This window comes from Hesperophylax consimilis, chromosome 3 (genome assembly GCF_061612785.1).
Source record: "Hesperophylax consimilis isolate HC1 chromosome 3, BYU_Hcon_1.0, whole genome shotgun sequence".
NCBI classification, from domain to species: Eukaryota; Metazoa; Arthropoda; class Insecta; order Trichoptera; family Limnephilidae; genus Hesperophylax; species Hesperophylax consimilis.
In genome coordinates this window covers 42,811,693-42,829,891 of record NC_142838.1, presented here as the reverse complement: position 1 = coordinate 42,829,891, position 18,199 = coordinate 42,811,693, and the positions used below count along the sequence as shown (strand labels likewise).

General features: G+C 34.4%; 2 protein-coding genes and 1 long non-coding RNA gene across 3 annotated transcripts; all 3 read right to left on the bottom strand.

Moving 5' to 3' along the window:
• Positions 1-1,410: 1,410 nt before the first annotated feature.
• LOC149425539 (uncharacterized) lies at positions 1,411-4,572 on the bottom strand. The gene is made up of 3 exons (XM_089651165.1): positions 3,976-4,572; positions 2,829-2,961; positions 1,411-2,633 (listed from the first exon to the last, which is right to left on the bottom strand). Exons 1-3 carry the CDS (start codon positions 4,168-4,170, stop codon positions 1,675-1,677), a joined length of 1,287 nt encoding a protein of 428 aa, XP_089507291.1. The 5' UTR covers positions 4,171-4,572; the 3' UTR covers positions 1,411-1,674.
• A 752-nt stretch (positions 4,573-5,324) lies between these two features.
• LOC149425538 (uncharacterized) lies at positions 5,325-9,054 on the bottom strand. The gene is made up of 3 exons (XR_016305690.1): positions 8,768-9,054; positions 8,143-8,275; positions 5,325-6,609 (listed from the first exon to the last, which is right to left on the bottom strand). It is a non-coding gene; the product is annotated as an uncharacterized LOC149425538 (long non-coding RNA).
• A 3,698-nt stretch (positions 9,055-12,752) lies between these two features.
• On the bottom strand, positions 12,753-17,433 carry LOC149425537 (uncharacterized). Its single transcript, XM_089651163.1, has 3 exons — positions 16,755-17,433; positions 16,297-16,444; positions 12,753-14,560 (listed from the first exon to the last, which is right to left on the bottom strand). Exons 1-3 carry the CDS (start codon positions 16,971-16,973, stop codon positions 13,407-13,409), a joined length of 1,521 nt encoding a protein of 506 aa, XP_089507289.1. The 5' UTR covers positions 16,974-17,433; the 3' UTR covers positions 12,753-13,406.
• Between the last annotated feature and the right edge of the window lie 766 nt (positions 17,434-18,199).

Below are 18,199 nucleotides of genomic sequence, written 5' to 3'. Positions count from 1 at the left end.
CTAATACAAGTCAAATTTGTGGGATGTCTGAAAGGGGGGAGGAAAGGAGGTGGGGGATAGGGTGGAAGGGATTAAAAAATTTTTGTGAACACTGCACAAAAGTTCCAACCGTCTGCAACCAGTAAGACCATGGCATCCCAAATAGGCACGGAATGCCGTTGGCAATAGCTTGCTGGAAAGCAAATTTGCTCATAGCAGATCAGCAGGTAAAAGCAATGTGTCTTGTTATCTTTTTTAATATGATATAGTGCACTTTTGTTTTTAAAAATGTTTTTGTCAAACACAATGTTTGGTTCCGGTGTCAGCTTCAGATCCTCCCACAGTTCGGAACGAGCGAGAATGAATCCGGATTCGGTCCATTATATTTTGTAAACTCGGACTGATTCAAACGCCTTCGGAATCAGATTCATTGGATTCGTTCCGGCCGACATGACACACTTCTAATTCAATAATTATTGTTTTTGTATGCCTTTCTTAAACGAATTGAGTTTATATACGGACAAAACTATTTATTTATATTCATATTGTGTATGTATGGGTGCAAATAAATAATTTGTCTTGGGACGGGTTGATTCGGAGAATTTGAACAATTCATCAAATTTCAACGTTCATTTCCGGGTTCTGTGAAAATCCTGTTCAAGTTCTGTTATTATATCATTATAGGCTAGTTGCTTGACAAAACTGAAATTAAAACAGAACTTGAAAAAATCTTTCACAGAACTGGAAAATGAACTTTGAAATTTGATGAATTGTTCAAATTCTCCGAAACAACCCGTCCTAAATATATTAAAGCATAACTATTTGAATTTTGAATTTGATGAACAACAACAATTGCACCATACACAATATGTACAATGATTTTGGTCACAACCATTTTTATGTTTGAAATAATTTAGTTTTATGAGAAATGTGTAATACAGCCATTGCAATGACCAATTTAATAGGAATAAATCTTTAGTGTTTTGTATGAAGGGCTTATGTCAGTTCTTGTAACAAACTAAAGCGCCAAAAGTACCCATTGGATACAAAAAAATTGTATCCGTTGAGCGCCAGCATATGCTTGGTAATCTAAAAACAATACTTTGTTTGTGGTATTCTTACCCTCGGTACACTACAGAGGTATTCTAGGTCGCATGAGTTCGGCACTTCAAAGGTTAAGAGCCCCTTTCGAAAAATTCCAAAGAAATAATACAAACATTTGATTTTATTAAAATACTAGCCGATGCTCGGTAACTTACAAATCGTTTGGGGTAAAGTTTTGAGCTTGTAAATTAGAGTTCCTGACAACTGGATGCGTTTTTAAGGTGGAAATAATATTATGGTATTGTAATAATTATTGTTTCACTTGATCGTGCCATGACTTCCTCTGGCGTCCTCACCTCTTCAACTATTCACTGCCAAGTCATACATTCTCCTTACATCTCTTACTTGTTTTCTCTGACTTTTTCCACCATTCAATTCATGTGGTACCATGAAATCCACATTGTTTCCGTTAAAAAACTACATTATATCGACTTTAATTCGACTCCTTATCTCATTCCAGTGCAGAGATAATGCGTTAAGTCTTTCTCGAGCGTCAAAATTGGATGAATTATATAGGAACATGTATTTACAGATAAACAAAGAAACATTCATTTTGATAAATATAGATAAAATATTGTATTATGAAATAATTTATTTTTCATGTGTTTTAAGATGGCCTTTCAATGTGCACTTTTGTGTGAAAGATCTTCCGCATAAAGGACAAGTAAATTGTTTGTCATTGGTGTGGATTTTCATGTGCTCCTTCAGGGTGGACTTCCTCCCGTAGGACTTCTGGCAAATGTCGCACTGGAAGTTCTTCAAACCGTTGTGCTTCAGCATGTGTTCTTTTAGACTTTTCTTATCAAAGAATCCATCCCCACACTCTTGACAGATGCAGCTTCTCTCTTGCAGATGCACTCTTTTGATATGTCTCTTGAGCTCACAGGCTTGCGGGTACCGTTTAGTGCATTGATTGCATTTATATTTCCTCGGTTCGTCATTGTGAACTTCCACCAAGTGCTTTGCCCTTTTATAGTACACGGAGAACCTTTCAGGGCATTGCGGGCAGCTGTAGGAATAACTGGAAGGGTTTCTGTTATGTAACCTCATGTGAAGTCTTAAATTATCCCGTCCTTTATAAACTTTATGACAAATGTCGCATGCCATTTTAGCAGCTTTGTGTCTTAATATGTGACTTCTTAAATATCTTTTATTGTCGAAAATTTTAGCACAAATGTCACAAATGTGCTTAGGAAAGTGGATCGGCATGTGACGGACGAGGGAGTTATGCAGCGGGAAGGATTCATTACATATTTTACACGTCTTTTCATCTTTACTTAATACATATTGTTTACGTTCATATTTTATACCTTTCAAAGTCTTTTTTTTCAATGACACATTGATTTTTAACTTTTTGTTTTTAATCTTTTTTTGTCTTTTTGAACAGGTACTCTCTGCATTGCTTAAATATTTTTTTGTAGTAAGCTTTAATGGTTCCTCATCACTATTTTCATCTTTAAAGGAATTATTAATCGGAATTTCAGTTTTTAAGAAGTCAATATCACCATCACTTTCATACTCTTCTTTCCTCAGATTTTGTTTTGATAAGTCTGCAATGTAAGAAGGCATATGTATGTATTTGTAATAAATATTACAATAGAATGAAAGTGGTAAAACTATTATTATACAAACATCAATTTGTGAGATTTAATCCAACAGCTTTTTATAAAACATGGAAGATGTACATACGGGAGAGAGTAATCGTCGTGAAGACATCTGAAGATTTTCTATATTATTATAATTACCTGAAAGTTTTTCTAGCGATTCTTGTGCTGTTTCTATTTGGTTTTTAAAAGAGCAGGCTTCCCTCAGTCGGTAAATACAGGCTTCACAAATTTTATTAAATGCTTCCACGTCAACATTATCTGCCGGCCGTAGCTGCAACAAAAGGCATTTCTAATTGTAACATCTTCATGTTTTTTGGTAAAGTTTTTGAATTCCGCCTGATGCAAAAGGGCTCTTTCAAAAAACAACACTTGATTTCAATTTAAATATCTAACGGTAAATAACCATATTTATAAATAAGTCGGGGATTTAAGTAAACATGCATAAAATAGGTTTATGGTTGTTAGTTGGTGTTATTTTTACTGTAAGGCATTTCTCGATTGTAACCTCTTAGAAAAATAATGGTAATTATTTCCCTAACCTAACCGCTGCATCTTTAGGCAATGATTAAGAATATTACATTTTGTTTCAACAATTACTACGAGAAACAACGGTAGATTTTTACCTGCAACTACCGTTTTTTATACGCATTTAAAAAAAAAACAAACATTTGATTCAACTTCAACAGCGCCTACGAGCAAACATTAATTTTACATTGATGTTAATATTTACGAAATTAATATTAAATAGTACTATTTTCCATAATCCTAAATGCAAAAAGTTATTGTTGAATCAAAGGCCTTTTTTTATAAACTTGTTGAATTCCGCTGCACGCTTCGCAAAATATATAAATAGCACAGGATTTCAACTTAATTACTACAAGAAATATCTATTTATGTGGTGTGATTTGGTAAAATATGCATTAGTTCCATTTTTTCTCAATCACAGTTAAGTTTGAAGGTTAGGAAATACACATAAATGATTAAAATAGCCAAAACCAAACCCTAAAAACCTATTTGGTGTAGGTTTACTTAAACCCCGAACCTAAATAGTTGTCTCCTTAGATATTTAAGATAAAATCAAGTGTTTTTTTGAAGAACCCTCGCATGCAGCGGAATTCGACAAGTTTACCTTTTTTAAATGCGTATTAAAAACGGTAATCGTAGGTAAAAATTAACGGAGAGAGAATAATTGATCCTTTTTGAAAATCGGACCTGAACATTGGATGGGACGATTGTATTTATTTATATTGTGACCAGACTGATGGCCGTATTTAAAATAGCAAACCTGAATTGAAAAGCAATAAAGCAGCATTTCTGAGTATACTTCTGGTTTGCCTTCATAATCGTGGATAGAACATAAGCTTTTCAAATCAGTTTCGGTTAGACAACAGTAACAGTAACCACTAGTATTTTCCTGCTTTATAATAGTACCGAAAGCGTCTTTGACATAGTTTAATTCAGCTTCATCACAAGAAATCATTATTTATTATTTTCCTAAATGCTTTCAAATCATACAAACAACACAGACGAATTTCACTGTGCAGCAAATTATAAACAATCTACAAACTACTAACATGCATCTGTCAAGTGTCAAAATATCAAAACAAATGTCAGTGTTGCCAAAATATAACTATTGAGTAAGAACTAGATTAGAAAATGCGATAACCGTAGTCACTGCTGTTAGAATATTTAAAAAAACCTCGATTTTTTCGTAATTTGATAAAACGCGAGATGTTATTTAGAATTCACGAACACACACATTTGTTATATAATATTTTCAAGTAATTCCACTAGATTATTTAAGGTTTTTCAGTATCGGAAGGAGTCGGACATCGACAGCAGCCTCACCTCCTTCATGGAGTCAGCTTTGACATTGGAAGTATGGGCCACGCATATCGGATCATTGTCCGATGTGAGATATCTCGTCGTACTGGAAAATATAGGGCAAGCAATGGTATAACCATTTATCAATAAGTAGGGTTTTACCATAATCAGTAGTCGCGTAAATTGACTTAATAATGTAACTCGTGGAACGTTTGTGCGGCCACCGGTCACCTTCGAATTGTTCGTTGAGTTCGTTCGCGGTCGAAAGGGGGAATAGGCAGCCCCCACACCCCCTTCCTACTTCCCACTCGGTAACAATATTTCACACTGATATTGCAAGAAATGTAGACTATTTATATATAACTCAATGCATTTTATACATATTTTGCAAGGAACGTAGACTGTATTAATATGGGTGACCCAAAATTCAACATTATCCTTTGGGGGGATGAAAGGCCAACGACGGATCAGACTTTAATTAAAAGTTATTAGTTTCGGGATATTAGCACTTAATGAATTTCGTGAAAATCGACACTTTAGATCAGTTTTACAAAACCCCGAACAGCTCTGCCATTGACCGATTCATGAGTTTTTTTTACCAATTTACTTTGACTCCTCTTACTGTAACAAAATTGTACCAAGCTAACCTAGAAAGTTATTTAAAAAAATGCAAATTCTCATAGTTTTTAAAATGGTTTAGGAATTGCTACATAAAATAAAAAATATATTTCGATTTTAATTAAAACAGAGTACATGACATTATCTCAATAAGTATGAATTTGAATGAAAACACTTCATTAAAGTGATATGTATGTGTTTATTTAAAAGTCAACTTTATTCTTTGGGGGGCTGATAGGCAAACCTAAATATTTTATGAGATTTTAATAAAAAGTAACATCCAAATCATTCATAACCCCGAGCAAAAATGGGACCATCTTAGTTAGTAGACAAAAATTTCCTAATTAATAACTAAATGCACGAGGGAACTCAGCAACTGCAAACAGCAATGCATGTTTTGTTTGCCATTCGAATTGTCACTTTACAATAAAATCGAATGACTAATTTAATAGAAATAAATAACACAGACCAAATATGTAATTTTAGTAACACATAAAAATACTTCATTAATGATCGTAAATTATTTATTTTCCATGTGTTTTAAGATGACCTTTCAATGTGCACTTTTGTGTGAATGATCTTCCGCAAAAGGAACAAGTAAACTGTTTGTCATTAGTGTGGGTTCTCAAGTGCTGTTTCAGGGTAAACCTTCGTCCATAGGACTTCTGGCAGATGTCACACTGGAAGTTCTTCAAACCGTTGTGCTTCAGCATGTGTTCTTTCAGACCTGCCTTGTCAAAGAATGCATTCCCACACTCTTGGCAGATGCAGCTTCTCTCTTGCAGGTGCACTCTTTTAACATGACTCTTAAGTGCACAGGCTTGTGAGTACCCTTTAGCACATTGATTGCATTTATATTTCCTCGGTTCGTCATTGTGAACCTCCACCAAGTGTTTTACCCTTTTGTAGTAAACGGAGAACCTTTCAGGGCATTGCGGGCAGCTGTAGGAAGTACTGGAAGAGTTTCTGTTGTGTAGTCTCATGTGAATTCTTAAATTTTCCTGTCCCTTATAAACTTTATGACAAATTTCGCACGCCATTTGAGTTGGTTTGTGTCTAGAGATGTGGCGTCTTAAATTTCTGATATTGTCAAAAATTTTTGCACAAATATCACATATGTGCTTGGGAAAGTGGATCGGCATGTGACGGACAAGGGAGTTGTGCAGCGGAAAGGATTCATTACATATTTTACACGTTCTTTCATCTTTACTTAATATATATTGTTTATGTTCAAATTTTGTATTTTCCAAAGGCTCTTTTTCTTTTTTTTTTGACTTTTTCTGTTTTATCTTTTTTTGTCTTTTTGAAAATGCACTATCCTTATTGCTTAAATATTTATTTGGTTTAAGCTCATTTAGTAGTTCTTCATCGCTAATTCCCCCTCGAGGGGAATAATTACACGGAATTTCATTTTTTAAGAAGTCAATATCACCGTCACCTTGATACTGTTCGTTCTTCAAATTTCGTTTTGACAATTCTGTAATAAAAGAAGACATTTTAAAATAAATATTACAAATCAACTGTGTTTCGGTAAAACCCTTCAAGCCACATTTTTTGGGAATGTTACTTTATAGTAGTTTCATATAGAACTGTCTTCAAAAATTAAAAAAAAAAACAAGTAATTTAATTCATGCATTTTTATTGAAAACTAAGGACGGGTTGTTTCGGAGAATTTGAACAATTCTTCAAATTTCGAAGTTAATTTTCAAGTTATGTGAAAGATTTTTTCAAGTCTGTTATTATTTCAGTTTTGTCAAGCAACTAGCCTAGCCTATAATGATATAATAACAGAACTTGAATAGAACTTTCAGAGAACCCGTAAATGAACGTTGAAATTTGATGAATTGTTCAAATTTTCCGAAACAACCCGTCCTAAATTTATGCAAATATATTTGTTTTGTTTTTTCGGGGAAAACCGTAGATGAAATTGCTAAACCCTCAAATCTCCCATAGTTATAAATAGAATTGCAATTTTTTACATCAAAATTATGAAAAACAAACTTTCATTTATTGTTTTTAAGTTTATTTTGTAAAACTACATTATATATTTTATTTCTTTTATAGATTCAATTTATAAAAACAGTTTATTTTTAACAAGTTCTGCTATTTAATTATTATTACGTGTGACAGCTGTTTCGCCCTCTGAAGGCATTATCAAACTATGGCATTACCACTTACAGACGATGTATTTATATTACTAGATAGGTTAATAATAAAAAGATTTTATTGCTTTTATTTTATTTTATTTTTAAAATTATCTACTGATTTCCCTTCCTAATTTCTAAGTAAATTTTACTCAGAAATTAGTAAGGGAAATCAGTAGATAATTAATGTGAGTGGTAAAGCTATTATGCAGTATGGCATTATTGTGTGGGGAGGGGCTTTTAAAGCTACCTTACAGCCCATAATAAAAATTCAAAGAATAATTATAAAAACTATCCTTAGGAAACCATACGACTTCCCAACTGTAGTGATATTTCGGGAATTTAATGTACCAACTATCACAGAATTCTATAAAAGAAATGCCTTATATCAAGTTTATAGAGGATATTTCTATTTTATTTTTGGAATAACTTAATGAGTAAAACCACAAATTATAATATTTAATTATTGAAGACAATATTATACATTAAAATATAAAAAAAATTAAAACAGAGAAGATGGTAAAAGTGTGTAATTGTATTGAATTCTTGATAAATATTGTATAAGGGGAAAAGTAATCGTCATGAAGATATCTGAAGATTTATATGAGAGAAAGTAATCGTCATGAAGACATCTGAAGATTTATATGGGAGAAAGTAATCGCCATGAAGACATCTGAAGATTTATATGGGAGAAAGTAATCGCCATGAAGACATCTGAAGATTTATATGGGAGAAAGTAATCGTCATGAAGACATCTGAAGATTTATACGGGAGAAAGTAATCGTCATGAAGACATCTGAAGTTTTATATGGGAGAAAGTAATCGTCATGAAGACATCTGAAATTTTTTTATATTATTATAATTACCTGAAAGTTTTTCTAGGGACTCTTGTGCCGTTTCTATTTGGTTTTTAAAAGAGCAGGCTTCCCTCAGTCGGTAAATGCAGGCTTCACAAATTTTATTGCATGTTTCAATGTCAACATTATCTGCCGGCCGTAGCTGCAACAAAAGGCATTTCTAATTTTAACAACTTGATGTTTTTTGGTAAAGTTTTTGAATTCCACCTCATGCAAGGTGCTTTAAAAAAATAGCACTTGATTTCAACTTAAATATCCAATGGTAATTAAATAACTCTTTAAGTCGAGGGTTTGAGTAAACACGGATAAAATAGTTTATTTAAATAATTTATGCGTATTTCTTAACCTTTAACTCTTTGATTGAGAAAAAATTGAACTAGAATGCTTCTTTTACCATCTCCCCTGACGTAAATATGTGTATCTTGTAGTAATTAAAAATTTAGCTTACTAAGCGTGAGATGGAATTCGAAAAGTTTATCTTTTTTAAGAAATGTTTAATGTCAGTCATGGGAGAGTGAATAATTTGTCCTTTTTGAAAAAAACGGATCTTAAAATTGGAAAAGACTATCGTATTTATTTGTATTTTATATGGAGACCTGACTTACAATTCTATAGTCATATTCAAATAGCAAACCTGAATTGAAAAGCAATAAAGCAGCATTTCTGAGTATACTTCTGGTTTGCCTTCATAATCGTGGATAGAACATAAGTTTTTCAAATCAGTCTCGGTTAGACAACAGTAACAGTAACCACTAGTATTTTCCTGCTTTATAATAGTACCAAAAGCGTCTTTGACATAATTCGATTCAGCTTCATCACATGAAATCATTATTTATTATTGTCCTAAATACTATCAAATCATACAAACAACACAGACGAATCTCATTTAGCAGCAAACTATAAACTGTCTACAAAACACTGTCAAGCATCTGTCACATCTGTCATGTGTCAAAATGTCAACACGAAGTTACAAAGATTACGAAATGTTGCCAAAATATAACTATTGAGTAAGAACTACATGTGACAAGCGTAGTTGCCGCTGTTAGAATCCTCCCAATTTTTTCATAATTTGATAAATCCCGAGGTATAATTTAAAATTCAGGAGTCCACATATTTTAAAACATTTGTTATATTTTTCAAGTAATTCCACTCCATTATTTGAGGTCGTTCAATATTGGAGCGAGCCGGATATCGACAATCGCCTCACTCCTTTCCTATTTCCCGCGTGAGTACATTATTTTACACCAATTTTGCGAGGAACATAGACTCTGTTTATATAAGTGTTCAGAGGCAGGGCCTGCAATGGTTGAAGCGATGAATTTCCTAATACAATGCTTCTGAGATATCTACTAGCGCCAGGCACCATTTGGCCGGTCCTCAGACCGGCCCTGATAATATCTATTGCCCTTGAGGTTTTTACAAGCGCCAGGTGCCGTCTTGCTCAGAGCCGGCCCCGTGAGCATGTAGGTAATATGAACATCAATGCAAACCAATGCTCTTATTCCAACTTTGGTAAATAATTACCCTACTTTTAATCTAGTCAATTTTTACATAATTTTCTATAGCTCATTACCATTAGATATTCTGTTGTTATAATCTCTATACAATCAAATCAAATTATAATGGAATGTTGGTCAAACAATGGCAGTGAGATGACTGATCTTAACAGCACCCACCCCTGTGGAGATATATTGTATGGCATGTCTACAAATATTAGGGTAAAAATTGTATTTTTAAGAGCATTGCAATACATTTTGCTCAAAGAACAATATATCTTAATATATAAAAATCACGTGTCACTGTGTTCGTACACTCTATTCTCCGAAACCGCCCAACCGATATCAATGAAATTTTGTGAATGTCTATGGTTGGTTGCAAATATAGAATAGTTTTGGACTCAAAAATATGTAATTTATTTTTCAGTGAAATTTTTTCTATATATAAAAATTCAGCCTGCGATGTTAGTGCGAGAGTGGTTTATTTATGGTTAGTGCTCGCTAAACTCGAAAAGTAGTAATTTGTTGTTATTAGCGCCAGGAGTGTTTAGAGATGTTTAAATGGTAAAAGAAGTGGGGTACGCCCGAGGAATACTTAACGCAATATCTCTGCACCGTGATGAGATACGGAGTCGAAATAAAGACGATGTAATGTAGTTTTCTTAACAGTAACAATGTGGTAAACAGTAGTGAATGGTGGAAGAAGTCGGAGGCGCCTGAGAACGACTCTAGTAATAGCGAAGCATTGCGGGGAATCCACTAGTTTATTATATAATTACCTTTTGAATAGGTACCAATTATTAGAAAAAAATATCACCCACTTTCCAATATGACTTTTGGGATCCTTCTTGGATATAATTCTGCAGTTTTTGCTGAACATAATGTTATAAGTGCCAAACTGATATATTTTATCGGAGAACATTATTCTACTATGATTCTACTTTTCCTGACACTAAAAATAAATAGTTTGGTAAGTAACTGCAGCATTTTTAGGTGCAGATGGATTCGGTACATCATGGAAATTGCACATCTTTTCAACAATTATTACAAGAGACAACTATTTATGAGAAAAAAGGTTATTAGTTAATTAAGTAAAACACGGGTATTTAGATTGAAACAAAACTTTTGCAAATGACACTCCATACCAAAAATCCAAAATGGCGGCAAAATGATCGTTTTATAAGGGAAATTTTGAATTGAATAAAAATTGGACTTAAATGCATATTTTACCATCCCTCCAAACTTCCAATCGTAATTAATTATTTCTTGTAGTAAGTTGAAACGAAGTGTAATTTCCATAATGTGTGCCTACTAAAAGTGCAGCGGTTAGGGAAATATTTACCAATAATTTCAGCATATTAGTGAACCATGATTACATCAAAACTTAATGTAGTGATATTCTCAAAGTTATCACATTTGCACTTACATTGACTGAAAATCACAGAATTAAAATATTTATATACTCAAGTTTTATTTTCAAAACCAGTTTAAGAAATGTAAATGAAATAAAATGAAAAACGGAATGCTCAATGCGTCTAGTATAGGGCTAGCTGCTAACCGTATACATTTCTCAAGTACACCCAACAATTGTATTTGGCAGCCACCTCTGGGCTGGAGTCCCACAATACTTGATTTTGTGCAAAGGAGGGCATTCCGTCGTGGGCTTGCTGAGTCCATTCTACACGACTTTATTCTAGCAGCATCGATCTCCGGTACATGTGAGTGACACTAGACGTACATGAGCCGAACACCCTTCACAGTTGATGTTGGCTTCATGAGAACGGGCCGCTTCTTCGACTCGTTTTTGTGTGAGACGGCAAGTAAGTAGAACAAGCTACTGTTATCTGTTTTTCCCCTTCATATAATCCGGGCCTCTTCAAGACACGCATTAATAAATCCCTTCCTACAGTCCCTACCTTAACCAGCCTTACAACGCTGCCCAACCGGGTGGTGACGTACACTGTACAGACAGGGGCGCTCTTGTGAGGTGTCACATAAAAAAATAAATTTTTGGACATATCATTTGCTATCATTATAAATAATATACTTACATTAGTATCGTTAATTGTAATGCGCGGCAGGTTCAAGGAATATAAAGTAAGGTTGTAGCCTTCGCGGAAGCCGGATGCGTCCACCAACCGCTATTTTCTTTAGTATTTTCAAGGGAAATGTGGCAACATCCCTTTGGAATTATTTTTAAAATCAATTAATCAACATTTAAATAAACTTAACAACCAGTTATTAGAACTTTACAGAAATATGATTTGAGTGCAGTGTTATAAAAGTGAATAATCGATAATTTTGTCAAAAAATATTCGACATTCGCTCGGGATGAATGAACGTGGGACGGTGGTCGGTAACTGTATGCCAAATGTTTTCAATGGAATTCTACGGAGCTAGGCCCGAGCAAGTGTTTCGCTTTGCCCAGGGTAATTTATTATCTCAACCTTCGCTTTTTGTTGCGGGTACAATGCACCGCTTCTACTATCACCAGGAACAGGATTATATGGAGATGAATGATGGACTCGCCGAACGTCACAGCGGTGCTGTCAAGGTCTGTTATCTATGTGAGGATATTGTGTCAGCGCTTTATTAGCAGCAGACACTTACCTGGACGGATGACGAACCTCGTGCTGGCGCTGTTGGTGGACTCTCTCGCTGCAGCAGCTGGTCCAGTTTCTTCACCACCTAGGGTTCTTGCTGCAGAGTCTCCATCTTCTATCTTCGTGTACTTGTTATATATAATATATATGTGATACCTGTTCCTGTACTTCATTTTACTTAACTTAATTCACTTTCTTTTGTAAAATTTATATTTTTTGTAATACCTGCATCAACTGTAAAGCGCCCCTGAGGTGATGCCTCACAAAAGCGGCGCTATACAAATTAACCAAGAAATAAATACCGATCATGGAGATTTCTTATTCTTAAACCAAATTTGTGCAAACCATCTCATCCCAATGGCATAACTACAGAATGTAGAGGTAGTAAAAGTCAAAGTTCAGTGGTGTAAATAAGTATTTATTAAGACATGATATGAAAATGAGTGATAATATTCTCAAAACACTTTCAGTAGTCTTGCACCTTTCATCAAATAGAGTGGACTTTTATTGCTTTTTTTGCACCTTTGTAATTAGGTGTATTTATCTATTTTAAATGGTTTAAAAAATACAGTTATGCATCAAGACATTAGAGGGATAAAAGATAATAGTACAGAAAAAGGAGAGCAACTATTGAGAATTATTAAGCAATGAACAGAGCATAACACAAACATAGTGAATGAAACAAAGAAAAAACAGACCTACATAATATAACAAACATTTTTACGAACTTCGGTACACCAATCCTGTGGCTGGTTAAAAAAAGGATGATGTTTCTAAATGTTTGTTTCTATAGTATCATATAAAATTTTATTTTAATTAATTTGTGTCATTTCATTTGAAATAATATATAGTATATTTGCGGCACATTCCAGAATGTAAGATACTCTCAGTCCTCCTGTCGCCCTGGTGTAAGACTGTACCATTCAGAATAGAAACATTGCTTGAAATTGCCTTAGCCGTGTTTGGTGACCAGATCCCCGGCAGTGATGGCTTGCCCCGTGCTTCGGTAGATTCCATGATTGAAATGAGGGTTGATTAAAGAAACAATGTTCTGAAATGGCTGAACGACATAATGAAGTAGTGCAACTTTAATTATTATTTTCAGAAGGTCTTTTGAAAACAACATTTGACATACCAATCAATGGTCCTATAAAATGGTTCCTTGAAAAAAATATTACGATGCATGTACTGATTGTAATCCATTTTTCTTTCGCTCCAAAGAGAGCTCAGACTTTTCATGAACCTTCATATGTCCGTTGAGAGTACATTTCTGGGTGAATCTTTTATCACAAATTAGACAAACGTGTTTCTTTATATTACTATGTATTTTGTTGTGTAAATTTAGTGCTTGGCGTCGAGAGTACACTTTGGAGCAAACTTTGCAATGAAAGTTTTTTTCCCCGGTGTGGGCCACCATGTGCGTCTTTAATTCGTATTTAGAAAAGAAAGCGTGATTACAATAGCTGCAAATGTGATTTTTTTCTTGAAGATGATGTTTTCGAACATGCTTGGAAAGGTAACCGGATATTTCGTATGATTTAGGGCACATTTTGCATTTGTACACTCTTCCTAACATTTTGTGTACTTTTTTCATGTGAACTACACGAGTGCTATGGGAAACAAACCCAATGTGGCAAATTTGACACTTGTATACGCAATTGTCACCCGTGTGTCCCCTAACGTGCCTCGACATGCTGGCTTTCTTGAGAAGCTTATGACAAATTTGACAGGCTATCTTTTCATTATCATGGGTGTGGTTAATATGCGCAATTAAACCTTCTTTGGACACATATAACTTTCCACAGAGATCGCATATGTAGTTGGGAAAGTGACTGGCCATATGAGTGACGAGATGTTTGTGTGTGGGAAAAGCTTCATTGCATTCTTTACAGGAAACAGAGGAACTTTCTAATGTGAATGGATACATTTTAGCCTTCGTCTGTCTCTTCAAAGATTTCCGTTCTCTTTTAACATTTCTATTTATTTCACTCGGTGTTTTGTGTATAGATTTTTGTTTGGTAAGATCATTAAGTGAAGCAACAGCTTTATTAGATTTAGCTTGTGTCTGTGATTTTATTTTACTGACTAGGCTAGGAGTGTTGAGACTGGTCTTTGGCAATAACTTATAAAAACTGTTTGCAGTATTTTGAGATTTGTCCTTTAGCTTGGTAGTACATTCAGGTGAGGCTTTGCCTCTATTCAAAGCTTCTTTATGCTGGTAGTCAGAAGAACTAACGTCATCACAATTTTCAGCATCATAGTCGTAGCTGTCCACATCATCAGCAAAATACTCACATTTTAAAATTGGTTCATCTTTGATTTCAATTTCTAAAAAAAATGTTTAGGTAAACATTGTGTCAAAACACGATAAAATCATTGAGGTATATGGATAGTCTATATTTCTTTCAAAATCAGTGTAAATTTTGTTCCCGTGCGGGAAGTAAGAAGGGGGTGTGGCGGCTGCCGACGTCGCCCGAATCTTTCCGACTGGGAAAAAACTCATCAAACGGAGTCGGCGGAGGCCGCCTGCCGCACCCGCCTTGAACATTTGAGTTACCGGCCCGCCAACTTCAAGCGCTCCTAGAGTTTTTAAAATTAAAAAGTAAATTTCCAATACAATGAAAGGTTACATCTACCATCTATATTTTCCTGTACTACTTATAGAATATCTCAGCTCATGTCGGCATTTAGAAACTATCGCAGGAGACCTGTGCCCGGCGAGCGCTTGTAACTGACTGAAGCCCGTGGTATCACAGTGGACAATGAACCGATATAAGTGGCCCATACTTCAAACGCCAATGTTGGCTCTATCTATATACCTCAATGGATGAAATGGAGTTCAAATCATAACATTGACATTCAATTCGCACCATATTTGCATATACTGTGGCCAGATATTTGAAGCTCTGTTCATAGTCATACTCAAATAAAAAATGATAGGATATAATGATCAGAATCGTTTTTTACACAATTAAACATTTTAAGTTTACATTAATTTGTTCTGGGCTCAATAAAATTTAAAAAATCAGATTAAGCCGATGCACTACGTAGTAATGCAAAATCATGTGTTTTTGGTTTGAAAATTTGGTCGCCTAGAAATGTTTCAGATGCTTTAATTAAATACTGCGATTAGAATACATCTTGGCCTTTAAAATAATCGAGTATTTTTTAGATAAGAAGAAAATAATTAATAAGCCCAGAAAAAAATAATGTATAAGGCCTATGAAAACTGCTTGTTCAAAATCTCCTACTTACGAACCCATTTTCGGTTATGATTTTATTTTATAATGTTGTTAATTAAGTTATTTATAAAATGATCGGAAAAAAATTAAATATTTATGCCTGAACATCCACAAAATAAAATAAAAGGCACTTTTTGTCCATGTTTTTTTCTTGCATAAATCAAAACAGGCGGATGGTGTTAAACGGGAATTTAAACCTTATCGCCATCTACGTAAGGGTTGTTATTGATAGCGGCTCGATTTAAAATATTACACGACGTAGTGCATCGCCTTAACAGAAAATTACACTATTTTTAAGAAAATCGAAAGAACAAAAGTCTTACAAATTTTTTGAGTAGAGAAATGATTTTTTTTTAGAAAAGTATTGGGTGGATAGTTTTTTCATGCTAAATGTGTTTTTTCTTTATAGTTAGAATTATTGTTTTCTCTCCTTTACTTTACTTGGCTCACCATTTTCCTGAGATGAATCCATATGACTGAAATCAGTCAACATCACTGATAAACTGAGATGCAAAAGAGTTGAAAACACATGCGCTAACAAGACGGTAGGTAAACAAACACTGAATAGACGGGACCTTTTACACGTTGCCGGAGAATCATTCTTTGGTGGCATCGCACATCGCACCCGTTCATTCTTAGTATAGGGATCTTTCTTTCCAAAAACACGCTTTCATTTGTTTCATAAAAATGCACAAGCTGGCATCACAGACTACGTTTCGACCAACAATGGACTCCGATAGTTATATCCCGTCACCCTTCATATGATACCAGGACTAACTTTACTATTAATAGTGCCAGTAGAAAAAGATTTATAAAAAATACCTGAGTAATATTCCTCAATTATTTTATGTTTTTGTTGTTTTAATTTTCTTTGGGAATCTTCAACTTGATGCCGGAATAAATAACTGTCTCCCAGTTTCAAAATACATTTTGCGCAAATAAGATACATCGAGTCAACGCACTCCGTAAGCTAAAACATTAATAACAAGTTAATAATGAAACATAATACAAATAGGTAAATATACAGAAAATAGGGACACACATAAACACATTTAAAAATTTGTAGTAGTTAGATAACAATGAGAAGTAAGTATATCAGTTTCTGGAAAATAATGCATTTTAGTAGTTATTTAAAAAAAACGGATAAATGATACACAGTGGTTTTTCTATTAAAATAACGTATTAACCGTGTCCCTGTTTTCTGTATATTTGCTGCCAATTTAATTACAGAGTCAAATATTATATTATCATGACGAGAACCAAAAAAAAACAATTCGAACCTCAATTGCAAAGCTGTAGCATAACATGTCAAAATAAGATCGATTCTTATCTTTATCAAAAAATATTTGTAGCATATTCCTCAAGTTATTTGCTGATGACAGACAGCATTGACATATTCCCGAAAACGATTCGCATTTCACTTGGCTTCTCATTTGTTTTCCATCACAAGTTTCCATAGTTTGATTTAATAGCGGTACAGCATGAATATTAGTACACATATCTTAGTTTTCATAAGGTAAAACCATAAAACATCAATTATTACAACTTAGCTATGCATTTTTCAATATTTTGTTATCTTGAAATGTAATAAATGTAAACTACAAATCAAAACAAAATTTAATAACGAACGGACGCGAATGTCACTTGTCAGAATTCATCCATAGATATTTTTATAAAATACTCTTGCTACATATATGAGAAATGAGAATTCGTGAGGGAAACTCTTTACTAGAGATGTCTTATAAAAATCATATAATGGAGGAAACACATTATTAAAACGCGACGCGACGCCACGTCTCGACACCCGATGTGCACCGTGCACATTACCAACACGCGACGCCACGACATACTAGCAATTTCTGAATACAGTTAGCTAACAGCAGTGGAAGTGAATGGTTTTGTACTATGGATTTCATAAATAACGAGTCAGATGAAGACTTTGAAGAAGATTTGATGCAAATTATGGGTACATATATGATACTTTAACGACTCAAAAAAAAGAGAATAACTAGGCGTTACTGGGTTCAAGAAATAAATCAAAAGAGGAGTATGTGTGGTAAATATCATACTCTGTATCCAGACTTACTTTAAGATATTGAAAGATTTCATATGTATTTTCGGGTTACTAAAACACAATTTGAAGAAATACACGAATTTATTCAAAGTGACATACACAAGATTATTTCTCACAGTATGATCCCTGTATATAGCTAAACTCATGTCATATAGAACAGGATATTCTCACAGTATGATCCCTGTATATAGCTAAACTCATGTCATATAGAACAGGATATCGTTTTACCAACTCAATTAATTGTTCGTCGGTCATTTCGCTAAATAAATGCAAAAATAATATTAAATTGGCCAAAATTTCGTATATGCTCGGTGACAGTTCTCGAACGACTGACGCGTGGCGTCGGGTGTTGTCTAGAAACATACTGCGCAGGCCGCGTCGGGTGGCGTGTTTACCCCCACCATGGGCAACACGCCGACCTGGCACGTCTAGATCGGGTGGCGTGTGCGCGCATGGCGTCGCGTCGGATGTTCATAGTGTGATTCTGGTCATAAGAAAACCATACATTTGATTCGACTCAACACGCATCGCGTTTCATCGGGTCGCGTCGGGTTAATAATGTGTTCCCGCCTTAATGCATTTCGAATTAATGAGATTATCCCGGTTTTCTAAAACGCTGTCAGAAAATCGAAGAATTTGCATGTGTTTCCG